A 15,113-nucleotide genomic window follows, 5' to 3' on the forward strand; every position below is an offset into this window, starting at 1 on the left:
CACTGATTTTAATATAGTTTTAATATTTAAATGTCTATAATAGTGATACGATAGACAACTTTGGATAATTCTTATGAGGCAGTTGTTGAAGTGACACAAAAAAGTGACACACTCTATAACAGAGGGGGCTGGCTGATCACCAATCTTTTTGATTTTCCCTTGTGTGTATGGCTAGACTGTTTCTCATACTCCTTGCAGTTAGGGGTGGTATCACAGCATCTTCCTCTCTATAAGTCATTCTCTCACCGCTATGTGTTTGTTCTGAATGGCTTTCCACAAAATGTTTCTACTTTAGACCTTGTAGTTTCCTCTGCTTGAACCCAAAATGTTGATAAAATATTGAAAAATTGTGAGAGAGGAAGCAAAAAATGAGAAATATGATTACAACAGAGGTGAAGATGCCACCACAATCAAGAAGCTCTTTATTTGTAGCCGTATTGATTATTCAGTGATGAAGAAGCAATATTTTAAGTCTCCATATCTTAATATGAATCTTATTTAAATATTTCATAAAAGATTTTAAATTAATATAATGCAATCTCATGAATCTATGCCTTAGAATAATCATTTTTATGATTCTGTAAACATTCATAACCTTTATCATTCAGTAATATATTCTATTAGATCTCTGAAATATACATTTTATGAAGTGTTTGTTTATTTTTTTAATCGTCAGTAACCTCTACTGACTGAAATAGATCAGAATTGCTTTTGTGGTTAGAATTGCTTTTTAAGAATTAGATATTATGATATTTCATTATTACTATATATTATATTATACTCTATATTACTTAGTTTTATATTTTAGTTAATCCAAATTCATGTGCATTTTGTGAGATGAGGTGAAGGGTTTGTTACACCAGTTGTTTTTGCCAGCAAAATTGCTCCAACTCAGACAATGGTGGTTGTTTATGCAAACGCTTTTATACGTATTGAAAGAGTCAAAAACAATTCTGGACACAAACTTGGAGTAGACGGTGACAAGCAGGGGCATAATTTATGAAAGAATCTCAAAGCTTCATAAAGTAATAGCTCTGTTTAATACAAGGAAAGGAAAATTTTATAGCTTTTAACTGAGATGCAGAGAGAAAAGAAAGGAGAAGGTAGAAGAAGTTGTAGAGTGGAGCCAGTATGATGGTTTAAGGCTGGGGGAATAAATAAGAAGGGCAAGTGAAAACTTCTTTTGTGGTGCAGAGTTGTTACTCTAAGAATACGGAGGCATGATGCTAGATTATAAAACTTTGTTTTGCCTCCTTCCATGCATGTGTACCTCGAGGTTTACTTCTTTTTTGAATGATTTCTTTGAAAGGACGTTTTCCATTTCCATAGAAGTGGCTTGTGGAAATAGCCCTAGGAAACTAGAGGTGATAAGTGTGACCTATGGCAATGCAGAAAACTGGAGCAATGCCCTATGGACTGCCAGGGAAAAGGCATTAGGTGCTAAAATCAAACTTATCTAGTCCTTAAGGGATAAGAAAATCTCCATTGGAATCCTTGAAATTCCTCAATTTTACTTTTGAATTAAAAAAATTCTGAAATCATGACAATTTCTGTTGTTTTTACTTGGCATGTCATACCTACTCTCCTTCACTCCCTTTAGCAGTATTTTACATGTAAAGACAGAGATATGGCACCAAATGACTTTTTTTTTTTTTTTTAGGAAGATTAGCCCTGAGCTAACATCCATGTCCATCTTCCTCTACTTTATATGTGGGACACCTACCACAGCATTGCTTGCCAAGCTGTGCCATGTCTGCACCAGGGATTGGGGCAAGTGAACCTGGAGCTGCGGAGGCAGAACGTGCACACTTAAATGTTGAGCGGCCGGGCCGGCCCCACAAAACAACTAACTCGTTTTTTGGCCATGAGTACCCTTGAGAATTGGTGTCACTTTGAGGAAAATAACTTTTTTTGTCTAATAACTTTTCACTCCCAAAACACACTAAATAAAAATACTAAAGGAAATTATGTTTGTGGTTATGATTTTATAACAAAGACAACTAACTCCACACAGCCATTTTCAGGGTGAAAATATGATATGGAAAAAATTAATTAGACGTATCTGGATGGATATCAAGATTTTGCTTTATATATATGCACCAAGTGAGAGGATAAAAAGAATCCTCTTTTATATATTTTTTCAGTCTCTTATGCCACGTCTTATTTCCATGTATATCTAAGCATTTTTTGTTTAGTTTTTATTTTCCCCTAAAAGTTTATTTTTTCTGTGATATAAACTGATTTTAGGCACAATACAAAAATGGGTCTAAAAAATATGAGAAATTTATGGATAAAATGGTGCAAAAAGAATAAAACTTTTGAATACTTTAGCAAGTCGTCTGTGGCAAGGAAAATGATCTGTCTCTCGACCACCTTCCAAGAAGAGATTCTCACAAACCTCCACCACCAGCTATCAGGCTTTCCCTTGCATGTTGAGAAATTGTAAAAATCCCTTTAGTAACTTGTAGTTGATTTTAAAATATGTTTTCTTTCAAATTATTGTCTATTATTTATATAAGTATGTTTTCTTTCATCAATTAATACATTTTTCTGCAAGAAAAATTGGTATTTGTGATTGGGATAAAAAAGATTAACATTCTTTCCATTGAAATTAATGGAATTTTTAACTATTTATTGCCTCCTCATTTAACGGTAGGATTTTCAGGAGCAAATGAAACCCTTAAGTGAAGATAGTTCTAGTTTTAAATTTACATTAGTTTGAACAATTAACATGGGTTATCAAGAATCTCTTCAATGCATCCTTCACGTCCTTGTTCCTTAGGCTGTAAATGAAGGGATTCATCATTGGTATCACTAGAGTGTAGAATACTGAGGCCATTTTATCAGTATCTAATGAGTGATTAGTCCTTGGTTGCAAATACATGAAGAGAAGAGTCCCATAGAACACAGTGACAGCCATCATGTGAGAAGCACAGGTGGAAAAGGCTTTTTGTCGCCCCTCTGAAGAACGTATCCTCAAGACTGCAAGGACGATGTTGAAGTAGGATACTAACACAATAATCATAGAGAAAAACAAATTGGTCCCTGAAAAGGTAAACACAGCTGTCTCTGGAATATAGGTGTCAGAACAGGATAATGCTAACAAAGGGACATTATCACAGTAAAAATGGTTGATTACATTGGAAGAGCAATATGACACAGAGAAGACACAAGAAGAGACAGTTAGTGCTGTGGTCAGACTGTAGAGGTATGTGAGGGATACCATCAGAAGGCAGATCTGTGGAGACACCACCACCATGTAGAGCAGGGGGTTGCAAATAGCCACATAGCGGTCATAGGCCATTGCAGCCAGCAAGAAAACCTCAGCCACAATAAAAACTAAGAATCCACCCAGTTGTGCTGCACATCCATAGTAGGATATGGTTTTCTTTGAATCCAGGAAGTTCACTAGCATTTTAGGGGCGATGACAGTAGAATTGCCAAGATTGATGATAGCCAAATGCCGGAGGAAAAAGTACATGGGGGTTTGAAGTTGAGAGTCAACACTGGTGAGAGTGATGATGCCCACATTCCCTGCCACAGTCAATCCATAGATGACCAAGAAAACAAAGAAGAGTGGAATCTGGAGGTCTGGACGGTCTGAGACTCCCACGAGGATGAACTCAGTCACGGGAGTTTGATTTCCTGGAGCCATTTATTTTATTTCTTTCATATTTTAATGGGGAAAACAGAAAGAGATTAATAGATGGTAAAATTGCTTTTTCTCTTAGATGCTAGATTGTTAAACGCTTGATTTAAAATCAGTTTATTTTCACAAAAACTTAAAATTTTCACGTCTTAATTGCTTTTCTCTCTGTCCTTTCACAAAATTCAGAAATACAAACTCTCCAAGGACCAATTTCAGAATCTTAGACCTGTTTGACCAAGATATTGTTTTCTTTATTCACTCTTGGATATATTTTATACTGGGTGAATATAACTATTTTTATATTATTGTATGTATTAACATTTACATGAATATATTAACCATATTAATATGTATTATAATTAATATGTAATATATTGCATGACTGTATACATGCATGTATATTTTACATATATATTATGTAATTAAATATATATTATGTAATTATATATGTACATATATATTATATATATTTACATATAGCATTCTCTATGCCCAGAACCATGCTAGCCCTTTTGAAATAATGTCCTTGTTATTCTGCAGGAGTGTTCTAGAAGATGGATATAATTACTTCTTTGTCTGATGAGACAATTGAGGACCCAATGAGAATTAGCTCCTCAGAGAACATTGGTAAATGGCATGGTTTTATGGTTTTGTGTCATGTGTTTAGTTTGTTGGTTTGATTTGGGTGGTTTGTTGTTAGGCCACCAATTATTACTAACTTTGTGATTTTTACCAAGTATTTATATTCCCGTGTTGTGTGAATTAAATGAAATAATGTACATATGTAGGTTAATGGGCACAGAGCCTGGTAACAATGAATGCAAAATAACTGGTACCAGTAGTTATTGTTATTAGCGTGTTTTGAATTATTTTTTAATGTAGTTTATTATTTGGGTCCAAGTAACTCATTCTACCTTACTGATGGCTTTTGTAGTTGAACTAGAAACGGCAAGGTGGGGCAGGTGACTAAGTGGTTAAGTTTGTGCTCTGCTTCAGCTGCCCAGAGTTTTGCCGGTTCGGATCCAAGGCGCAGACACGGCACCGCTCACCAGGCCATGCTGAGGCAGCGTCCCACGTGTACTGGGGGGCTTTGGGGAAAAGAAGAAGAAACAAAAACAAAACAAAGGTTGGCAACAGATGTTAGCTCAGGTGCCAATCTTTAAGGAAAAAAAATGAAATAGCAAGTGAATTATAATTCTGTATATCCAAAAATTGTGACACATGATATCTCGCTACATATTTATTAAACGAATCTGCGTGTCTGTTTGTTTTAATTTACTGATGCTTTATTTCATACATCAAAAATGTCTCTGTATCTGATGTGATGATGTTGCACAGCTATCCCATATCTCTTGTCTCCTACCACTGCATCTAAAAAGAATTGTATAGGTAAACTTTTGATAGAAAACGTTGTGGCAGTATTCACTTTGACAAATACATTTTGTTTGTTTGTTACACATAAAGCAACTCAGTGCATGTTTCACTTGAGATTTATTTCATAAACTTATACTTAATTAATAAGAACAAAGGAAGACTATCAACAATAGCAACTATTGATTGTCTAACTCTGAATTTTGGACAATTAGCTTTTGAAAAGGAATATATTTGCATGTTTGTTGTTAGTGCTGTCAGGCAGATTCCTGACTCCTAATGAGTGTGTACAACAGAGTTGAACCCTGTCCAGTGTTTTTGCACCAGCCTCTCACCTTCCAGCACTCTATCATACAATGTTCCAGTGCTATTAATAGGGTTCTCCTGGCCATTTTCTTCAGAAGTGTGAGGCCAGGTTCTTCTTCCTGGTCTGTCTTTATTATCTGGAAGCTCCGCTGAAACCTGCCCACCCTAGGTAGACCCTGCTGCTACTTGAAATACCTGTGGCATAGCTTTCAGCATCATAGTAACATGCAACTGTCACATATGACAACCTACAGAAAGGTGATGTGGTTCCCTGACCAGGAAAAGAAACTAGGTCATGGTGTGAGAGTGCTGGATCTTAACCACTAGAACACCAATGTTGACTCTATTTATATACATCCTTACTTATTATTAATTCTCTCTTTTACTGAAATATAACTGAGGCCAAAGCTTGGGTTGCTTTTTATTTCAGTAAGTATATGTCAGTGAAATAAAGTTCCCATAGAACAGCCCCAGTGTTCTCCTGTATCTTCAGAATCTTCTTTGATTCTGCATTTCTTCCTGATAAGAACGACTTTAATTTTTTATGTATAATTTTTTTCAAATTAGTTTCTGAAAAGAAATATTTTATGTCTACTGAAATAATAAATTCTCAGTGAATAAAACTTTAAAAATATACCTAGTATTAAAGATTTTATGTTATATTTTGGACGAGAAATAATATTGCAAATTAATTTTTAAACAGCCTCTGAAATGATTTCAAGAGTATATTCCATTGGTCTATAAGTATAGAATTTGTCTGAAACTTATCTAAATATGGGTTGTGTTAGGGACAAACTGCATCTTGATATGAGCCCTCAGTGTCCACCAGCAACATGGAGACTGACTGTTGGCACCAGGAATTTTTCTATCTTAGGATTTATCATCCTATGCAAAATACAAACTTGTTTTTACTGATGTTAAGTAACTTAGTTGGTCTTTGTTTGAGACACAGAATCTTATGTTTTAAAGACACGTATGAAGCTTTTTATCTTGTCTAAAACATCCATCAATTCTGCCAGTTCAAAGGCAGAAAACATTCCTCTTTATACTAAGGTGAAATACACTCCCTGTAATGACAACTCATTGTTCTGTATAGATGCTCAAGCAGTTTAATTTATCTTTAGGGATGCTGGAAACTATGGTTTAAGTCATATCACCATCATTTCCACTTAGGAATCAATGGGCAGAGATTTGAGTCTAGGAAAAGAGAACAGAGCACATGTCATTGCAGTCCTGAGTCTGATTTGAATTTATAAAGCTTCGAAGATACTTTTTGCTCACATCCAGAATTATTCATAAGTAAATTATTTGGTTTAGCCTACCTGTACACAGAGCTCTGCCGAGAGCCACTCCTAAGGTTGCTGCATGAAGCTCGCAGAAGAGTTTTACAAGTGTCTCAAGTCCCTGAAGACCTTCACACTGAAATATGTTTGTTTATGGCCCCAGTCCCTGAACACAAGAAGAATTCCCAGATAAAGTCTGATTCTCCAGGGAAAGAAAGACAAATTGAATGCTCATTAGTCAAGTCTCCACTCAAAATTTCATCCTAAGAGTGAAAATGTGGAGATAGACCAGGGACTCTCGTAAATGATCATATTGAATAAGAATTACATGTAATGATTCTACCTTTTGTTTATTTGTTTGTTTTGAATCAAACCCCTACATTTGTTGGGAAGTGTTGCTGCTGGCCCTGGGAAGGAAGAAAATCCAACAGTTAGAAAGCACTGGACTCTGGCCGCAATGTTCAATTTTAATGTGAATATTGGGAGTAAAATTTAATGCAAAACTTCCGTTTTTGTGCCAAGAAGAAGCCCTGGTGTATTTGCCATAAAAAGCACGTGATATATAACATAAATCTAAAATGTGAATAGTCATAAGGAGACTGAATATCAATTTTTAATTGGAATTCATAAGGCACCCATCATTTCTATTTCTAGTTTTTAATTAAACTTATCCAAATGTAAAAGATGTATATAATATTCTCAGATAATCCAGGGATCTTTTCTCAAGCATACAAATATTGTAATTCAAAACTGATGATATTTTTATTTTACTTTTTATATGTCATTTTCTAGTCTATAAGCTTTATAAGTGATAAGAGTATGTCTAAATAGTTATTAACACCTTCTAAAATGTATCAAAAGAATAGATGTTCCAAAGATGTTTGTTAACTGACTGATGGAATGAATGATGAATAAGAGAATGAATGAATGTAATACCCATCCTAAAATTCTGAAATAAATATGAGGTTTTCATTCCCAGTGCTGTAATACATCTTTAATATGATTTTAACTTTGATAAAGAAACAGTGAGGACTTGCACATGATTTCCTAGAATATTCACTACTTTAGGGCAAGTACAACTTTTCCTTCTTTATCTTGAGGTTCCTAATATCTAATAAAGGTGTGGCATATTCTAGGTTCTAAATTTAATGAAATAACAGACATTGTGGATAATAAAGAGAAAATTGAAAAGATTTTTACCAACTTCAAATTACTCATTACAATGAATTTAAAACATTGAGGTTCTTTCCAGAGTTCAAATATCTACATAAAATTTATGTTGTTGCTTCTTCTGTCAATTCCTTTGTGTATTGTCTGTCACATAACCAATGACAGTGCATATCATGCTCAGTTAACAATATTTTCATTCTCTTATCTGCTCTGCCAACTTCCTCATCTATTTAGCATTCCCATTACATTTTAAAGGTTTTATAAAAAAACTATTGCTTTTACTTTTTCTATTGTTATTGATGCTTTATATTATAGCTTGAGCTCTCATTTGAAGCATACTGTTTATTGTACAAAGGATATTTCCCATTTCCTAAGTTTTGACTATGCTATTTAACAAACTTACCTTGGTCAAGCAGATAAAAGTCTAAGACAGGATTATCATTGGATCACAAAATTTCATCTTGCAAAGTATTTGTAAGAAACACACCTGTACACACATACACATGCATATATATATATATATATATATATGCAGAAAAATGACATTTAGAGACCATATTTCCATCAACCACATTAGAGAATAGTTTTACCTTATAGAATTCATTATTTTAAAATAATATATAGTTACATATAAGCTAAATTTTGCATTGGTCCAAACTCCCCCATTCCCATTTCTTCCACCCTATCTAGAGTCAACAACTATTAACTATTATAATCTTTTTCTGTTTTTCAAAATCTTTTGCTTTTTTATTGTAGTAAGAACACTCAACAAGAGATCTACACTCAACAATTTTTTAAGTATACAATACAGTAATGCTAACTGTAGGTACAGTGTTGTATAACAGATCTCTAGAACTTAATCATCTTGCAGAACTGAAACTTTATAACTATTGCACAGAAACTCCCATTTTCCCCTTCCCCCAGTCGCTCTCTATCACCATTCTACTCTCTGCTTCTGTATGTTTGACTATGTTATATACCTGATATAAATGGGATCATGCAGTATTTGTCCTTCCATTACTATCTTTTTTCACTTGACATAATGTCCTCAAGGTTCATCCATATTGTCTTTTTTGTAAACAAAATGAATTTGCTGTTATGTTCTTGGTTACTTAAATCATAAACACTATTGCTAGTTATGTGGTTTAAAAATTTATATAAGTGAATTTATGATGTTTACATCATTTTGTGATTGAAATATATATGGATATATATTTTTTACTCACATAAAAGATTTTGAGATCTTGATCGCCATAAATTTGGCTCATGCATTTAAATTGTATGGACATTTTGGTGGCTTCTGAGTCTTTTTTGTTATGAACAATGATGCAGTTCATGTATTTTTATTCCTCATTTTGCTCACATACAATAATTCATCTAGTCTATATACTTGCATGGTACTTGAAAGTTATTAGGTCATCTGGTATAAATATTTTCTAATCTAGTAGAAACAATAAATGTATTTTTAAATTGATTCTACCAATTTATATCTCCAGAAAGAATTTGGGATTATTTATTTACTCATTTATATTAGTTTTTAATAATGCCAAGCAATTCAAATTTTTCTAAATTAAAGAAAACAATGGTATATTATTGTAGTTTTACTTTGAACACTGATTAAAAATGAATTTAAGCTGTGAGTACTGGATATCCACATGCAAATTACTCAGAATCCTAACTTACACCATATACAAAAATTAACTCAAAATGGCTCAACCACCTAAGTATAACAGCTAAAACTATAAAACTCTTAGAAAAACATAAAGCAATATACCTCCATGACCTTGAATTTGGCAATGGACTCTTATACATAACACTAAAATCACAAGCGACCAAAGAAAAATAGATAATTTTGACTTTATCAAATTAAATATGTTGTGCATCAAAGGATATTATCAAGAAAGCAAAAAGACAACCTACAGAAAACAAGAAAATCTTTGCAAATAATCTATTTCATAAAAGCTGAATATCTAGAATATATAAAAACTCCTACAACTCAACAATAAAAAGTCAAATAAAACGATTAAAAAATGGGCAAAGGACTTGAATAGAAATTTCTCCAAAGGCATATTCAAAAGGCCAGTGAACACCTGAAAAGATGCTCAACATCATTAATCATGAGGGAAATGTGAATCAAAACCACAATGATATACCACTTGACCCAAACTAGGATTAAAAAAAAAAATGATGTGGATGATGTGGATAAATTAATTCACTTATGCCTTGATGACAGAAATGTAAAATAAAATATAAAATAGTTCAGCTGCTGTGGGAAACAGTCTGACAGTTCCTCAAAAGTTAAACATAGAATTACCATGTGACCCCACAATTCTAACCTGGATAAATACTCAAAAGAATTGAAAACAATTAATCAAACAGGAATATTTACATGCAGTACTATTCACAATAGCCAAAAGATAGAATGATATCAAATGTCCATGAACAGAAAACTGGGTAAACAAAACTTGAAGTATATGCATACAATGCAATATTATTAATCTATTAAAAAAATTAAACATAAAACAAAAAGGAATCAAGTACTTAGGAATAAACTTAACTAAGGAGATGAAAGACTCGTGAACCAAAAACTACAAAACACTGATGAAGGTAGTTAAAGAAGACACAAACAAATGGAAAGGCATCCATTCATGAGTTGAAAGATAACAGTGTTAAAATGTCCATACTACACATTCAATGCAATCCCTTTCAAAATCACAATGTCATTTTTGTCAAGAACTAGATAAAACAATTCTAAAATGCATCTAGAAACAGAAAGGACCATGAATAGTCAGAGCAAACTTTTTTTTTGCTTTTTTGAGAATTACTGGGTAGCTACTTAATTTTTTTAATTTTTATTGAGTTAATGATAGGTTACAATCTTGTGAGATTTCAGTTGTACATTATTGTTTCTCAGTCGTGTTGTAGGTGCACCCCTTCACCCTTTGTGCCCATCCACCACCCCATCTTTCCCCTGGTAGCCACTTATCTGTTCTCTTTGTCTACGTTTTTAAATTCCTCATATGAGTGGAGTCATACAGAGATTGTCCTTCTCTAACTGGTTTATTTCACTTAACATAATTCCCTCAAGGTCCATCCATGTTATTGCAAATGGGACGATTTTGTTTTGTTTTACAGCTGAGTAGTATCCCATTGTAGATATATATACTACATCTTCTTTATCCAATCATCTGTTTATGGGCACTTAGGTTGCTTCCATGTCTTGGCTATTGTAAATAATGCTGCAATAAACACTGGGGTGCATAGGACTTTTGGAATTGCTGACTTCAAGCTCTTTGGGTAGATACCCAGTAGTGGGATAGCTGGGTCGTATGGTAGTTCTATTTTTAATTTTTTGAGGAATCTCCATGCTGTTCTCCATAGTGGCTGCACCAGTTTGCATTCCCACCAGCAGTGTATGAGGGTTCCTTTTTTTCCACAACCTCTCCAACATTTGTTACTATTAGTTTTAGATATTTTTGTCATTCTAACGGGTGTAAGGTGATATCTTAGTGTAGTTTTGATTTGCATTTCCATAAAGATCGGCGATGATGACCGTTATCATGTGCCTATTGGCCATCAGTATATCTTCTTTCGAGAAATGTCTATCCATGTCTCCAGTCCATTTTTTATCGGGTTGTTTGATTTCTTGTTGCTGAGTTGTGTGAGTTCTTTATATATTATGGATATTAAGACTTTGTCAGATATATGACTTGCAAATATTTTTTCCCAGTTAGTGGGGTTTTTTTTTGTTTCAATCCTGTTTTCATTTGCCTTGAAGAAGCTCTTTATTCTGATGAAGTCCCAGTTGTTTATTCTTTCTATTGTTTCCCTTCTCTGAGAAGACATGGTGTCCAAAAAGATCCTTTTAATACTGACGTCAAAGAGTACACTGTCTACATTTTCTTTTAGAAGTCTTATGGTTTCAGGTCTCACCTTTAGGTCTTTGATCCATTTTGAGTTTATTTTGGTGAATGGTGAGAAAGAATGGTCAATTTTCATTCTTTTACATGTGGCTTTCCAGTTTTCCCAGCACCATTTGTTGAAAAGACTTTCTTTTCTCCATTGTATGCCCTCAGCTCCTTTGTCAAAGATAAGCTGACCATAGATGTGTGGTTTTATTTCTGTGCTTTCAATTCTGTTCCATTGATCTGTGCACCTGTTTTTGTACCAGTACCATGCTGTTTTGATTACTGTAGCTTTGTAGTATGTTTTGAAGTCAGAGATTGGGATGCCTCCCGTTTTGTTCTTTTTCCTCAGGATTGCTTTAGCAATTCGGGGTCTTTTGTTGCCCCATATGAATTTAAGGATTCTTTGTTCTAATTCTGTAAAGAATGTCATTGGGATTCTGATTGGGATAGCATTGAATCTGTAGATTGCTTTAGGTAGAATGGACATTTTAACTATGTTTATTCTTCCAATCCATGTACATGGAATGTCTTTCCATCTCCTTATGTTGTCATCCAGTTCTCTCAGAAAGGCGTTCTAATTTTCATTGCATAGGTCTTTCACTTCATTAGTTAAATTCACCCCAAGGTATTTTATTCTTTTTGTTGTGATTGTGAATGGTATTGTGTTCTTAAGTTCTTTTTCTGTTAGTTCGTTATTAGAATATAGAAATACTACTGATTTATGCAAATTAATTTTATACCCTACAACTTTGCTGTCGTTGTTGATTACTTCTAAAAGTTTTCCAATGGATTCTTTGGAGTTTTCTATATATAAGATCATGTCTTCTGTAAACAGCGACAGTTTCACTTCTTCCCTCCCTATTTGGATTATTTTATTCCTTTTTCTTGCCTGATTGCTCTGGCCAGGACCTCCAGTACTATGTTAAATAAGAGTGGTGATAGAGGGCATCCTTGTCTCATTCCTGTTTTCAGGGGGGTGGCACTCAGTTTTTGCCCATTGAGTATGATGTTGGCTGTGGATTTGTCATATACGGCCTTTATTATGTTGAGGCAGTTCCCTTCTATGCCCATTTTGTTCAGAATTTTTATCATAAATTGCTGTTGGATCTTGACAAATTCTTTCTCTGCATCTATTGAGACGATCATGTGGTTTTTATTCCTCAGTTTGTTGATGTGGTGTATCACGTTGTTTGATTTGCGGATGTTGAACCATCCCTGTGTCCCTGGTAGGAATCCCACTTGATCATGGTGTACGATCCTTTTGATTAATTGCTGAATTCTGGTTGCCAAAGTTTTGTTGAGAATTTTTGCATCTATGTTCATCCGCGATATTGGCCTGTATTTCTCTTTTTCCTGGTGTCCTTGTTAGGCTTTGGTATCAGCATGATGTTGGCCTTGTAGAATGTGTTAGGAAGTGTTCCATCCTCCCTAATTTTTTGGACTAGCTTGAAAAGGATAGGTATTAAATCCTCTCTGAAAGTTTGGTAGAATTCCCCAGGAAAGCCATCTGGTCCTGGGGTTTTATTCTTTGGGATGTTTCTGATTGTTGTTTCAATCTCTTTCCTTGTGATTGGTCTGTTCAAATTGTCTGCTTCTTCTTGAGTGAGGTTTGGGTGATTGTGGGGTCCAAGAATTTATCCATTTCCTCTAGGTTATCCATTTTGTTGGCATATAGTTTTTTGTAGTATTCTCTTATAATCCATTGTACTTCTGCGGAGTCAGTTGTTATTTCTCCTCTTTCATTTCTGATTTTGTTTATTTGAGCTTTCTCCATTTTTTTCTTTGTAAGTCTGGCTAGGGGTTTGTCAATTTTATTTATCTTCTCAAAGAACCAGCTCTTTGTTTCATTGATCCTTTCTATGGCCATTTTCGTTTCAATAGCATTTATTTCTGCTCTGATTTTTATTATTTCTCTCCTTCTGCTGACTTTGGGCTTTGACTGTTCCTCTTTCTCTAATTTGGTTAGGTGTGGTTTAAGATTGCTTATTTGGGATTTTTCTTGTTTGTTAAGATGTGTCTGTATTGTGATGAGTTTTCCTCTTAATACAGCCTTTGCTGAATTGGTATGGCATTTATCATTTTCATTTGTCTCCAGGTACTTTTTGATTTCTTCTTTACTTTCTTCAGTGATCCATTGCTTGTTCAGTAGCATATTGTTTACTCTCCACATCCTTGTGCGTTTCTCAGCTTTTTTCTTGTAATTAATTTCTAGCCTTATAGTATTATGATCAGAGAAGATGCTTGTTATTATTTTAATTTTTTTAAATTTGTAGAGGTTTACCTTGTTTCCCAACATATCCTTAAGAATGTACCATGTGCACTTGAGAAGAATGTGTATTCTGCTGTCTTTGGATGAGATGTTCTATATATGTCTATTAAGTCCAATTGTTTTAGGTTTTCCTTTAGCTCCACTATGTCCTTGCTGATTTTCTGTCTGGATGATCTGTCCATTGATGTGAGTGTGGTGTTGAGGTCCCCTACTATTATTGTGTTGTTTTTAACATCTTCCTTTAGGTCTGTTAATAGTTGCTTTACGAACTTTGGTGCTCCTGTGTTGGGTGCATAGATATTTATAAGCATTATTTCTTCTTGATGAATCTCCCTTTGATCATTATATATTGGCCCTCTGTGTCTCTCTTTACCTGCCTTATGTCGAAATCCGTTTTGTCTGATATAAGTATTGCAACACCTGCTTTCTTTTGCTTACTATTAGCTTGAAGTATTGTCTTCCACCCCTTCACTCTGAGCCTATGTTTGTCCTTGGGGCTGAGGTGTGTTTCCTGGAGGCAACAAATTGTTGGATCTTGATCTTTAATCCATTTTGCCACTCTGTGTCTTTTTATTGTAGAGTTCAATCCGTTTACATTGAGGGTGATTATTGATGCATGTGGGCTTAATGCTGTCATTCTGTCGCTCATTATCTGGTTTTCCTGCATTACCTTTGTTTCTCGTCCTGTGTGTTTTAGCCTACCCATTGACTTCTGCAATTTCTTATGCTGGGTTTCTTATATTTTTCCTTGTTTATGTTTTGTGGCTCTGCTCTGTTGTTTAGTTTAGTGGCTACCCTGAAGTTTGTATTTAGAATCTCGTGTATAATATAGTCCATTCTCTGGTGGTCTCTTACTTACTTGGCCTAGACTGATTTAGTCCCTTTGCTCTTCCCCTCCTAAATTATTATTTTCATCTCTTATTCCAACTCGTGTTACGAATTTGTAGTTAGAGTGATAAGATCATCTTTGCATTGGTGGTTTCCTTACCTTATCCTAGTGCAATAGTTGAGTATTTGTTATCCTATTCTGGTTCTGTCTGTTTGTCTCCCTACTCTCTGGTTTGTGACCCCTTTCTCCCTTTTTTTCTTTTTTCAGGTATGAGAGTCTTCTTGAGGATTTCTTGTAGTGGAGGAATTTGGTTACAAATTCCCGTAAC

At 34.4% G+C, this 15,113-nt stretch overlaps 1 protein-coding gene across 1 annotated transcript; it reads right to left on the reverse strand.

The window, feature by feature from the left end:
* Positions 1–2,726: 2,726 nt before the first annotated feature.
* Positions 2,727–3,655, reverse strand: LOC106844130 (olfactory receptor 8J2-like). The gene is given in 2 exon segments (XM_014861431.1): positions 2,727–2,743; positions 2,746–3,655. Coding segments are annotated over 2 exon segments (927 nt in total).
* Between the last annotated feature and the right edge of the window lie 11,458 nt (positions 3,656–15,113).

This window comes from Equus asinus, chromosome 17 (genome assembly GCF_041296235.1).
Source record: "Equus asinus isolate D_3611 breed Donkey chromosome 17, EquAss-T2T_v2, whole genome shotgun sequence".
Classification (NCBI taxonomy): domain Eukaryota; kingdom Metazoa; phylum Chordata; class Mammalia; order Perissodactyla; family Equidae; genus Equus; species Equus asinus.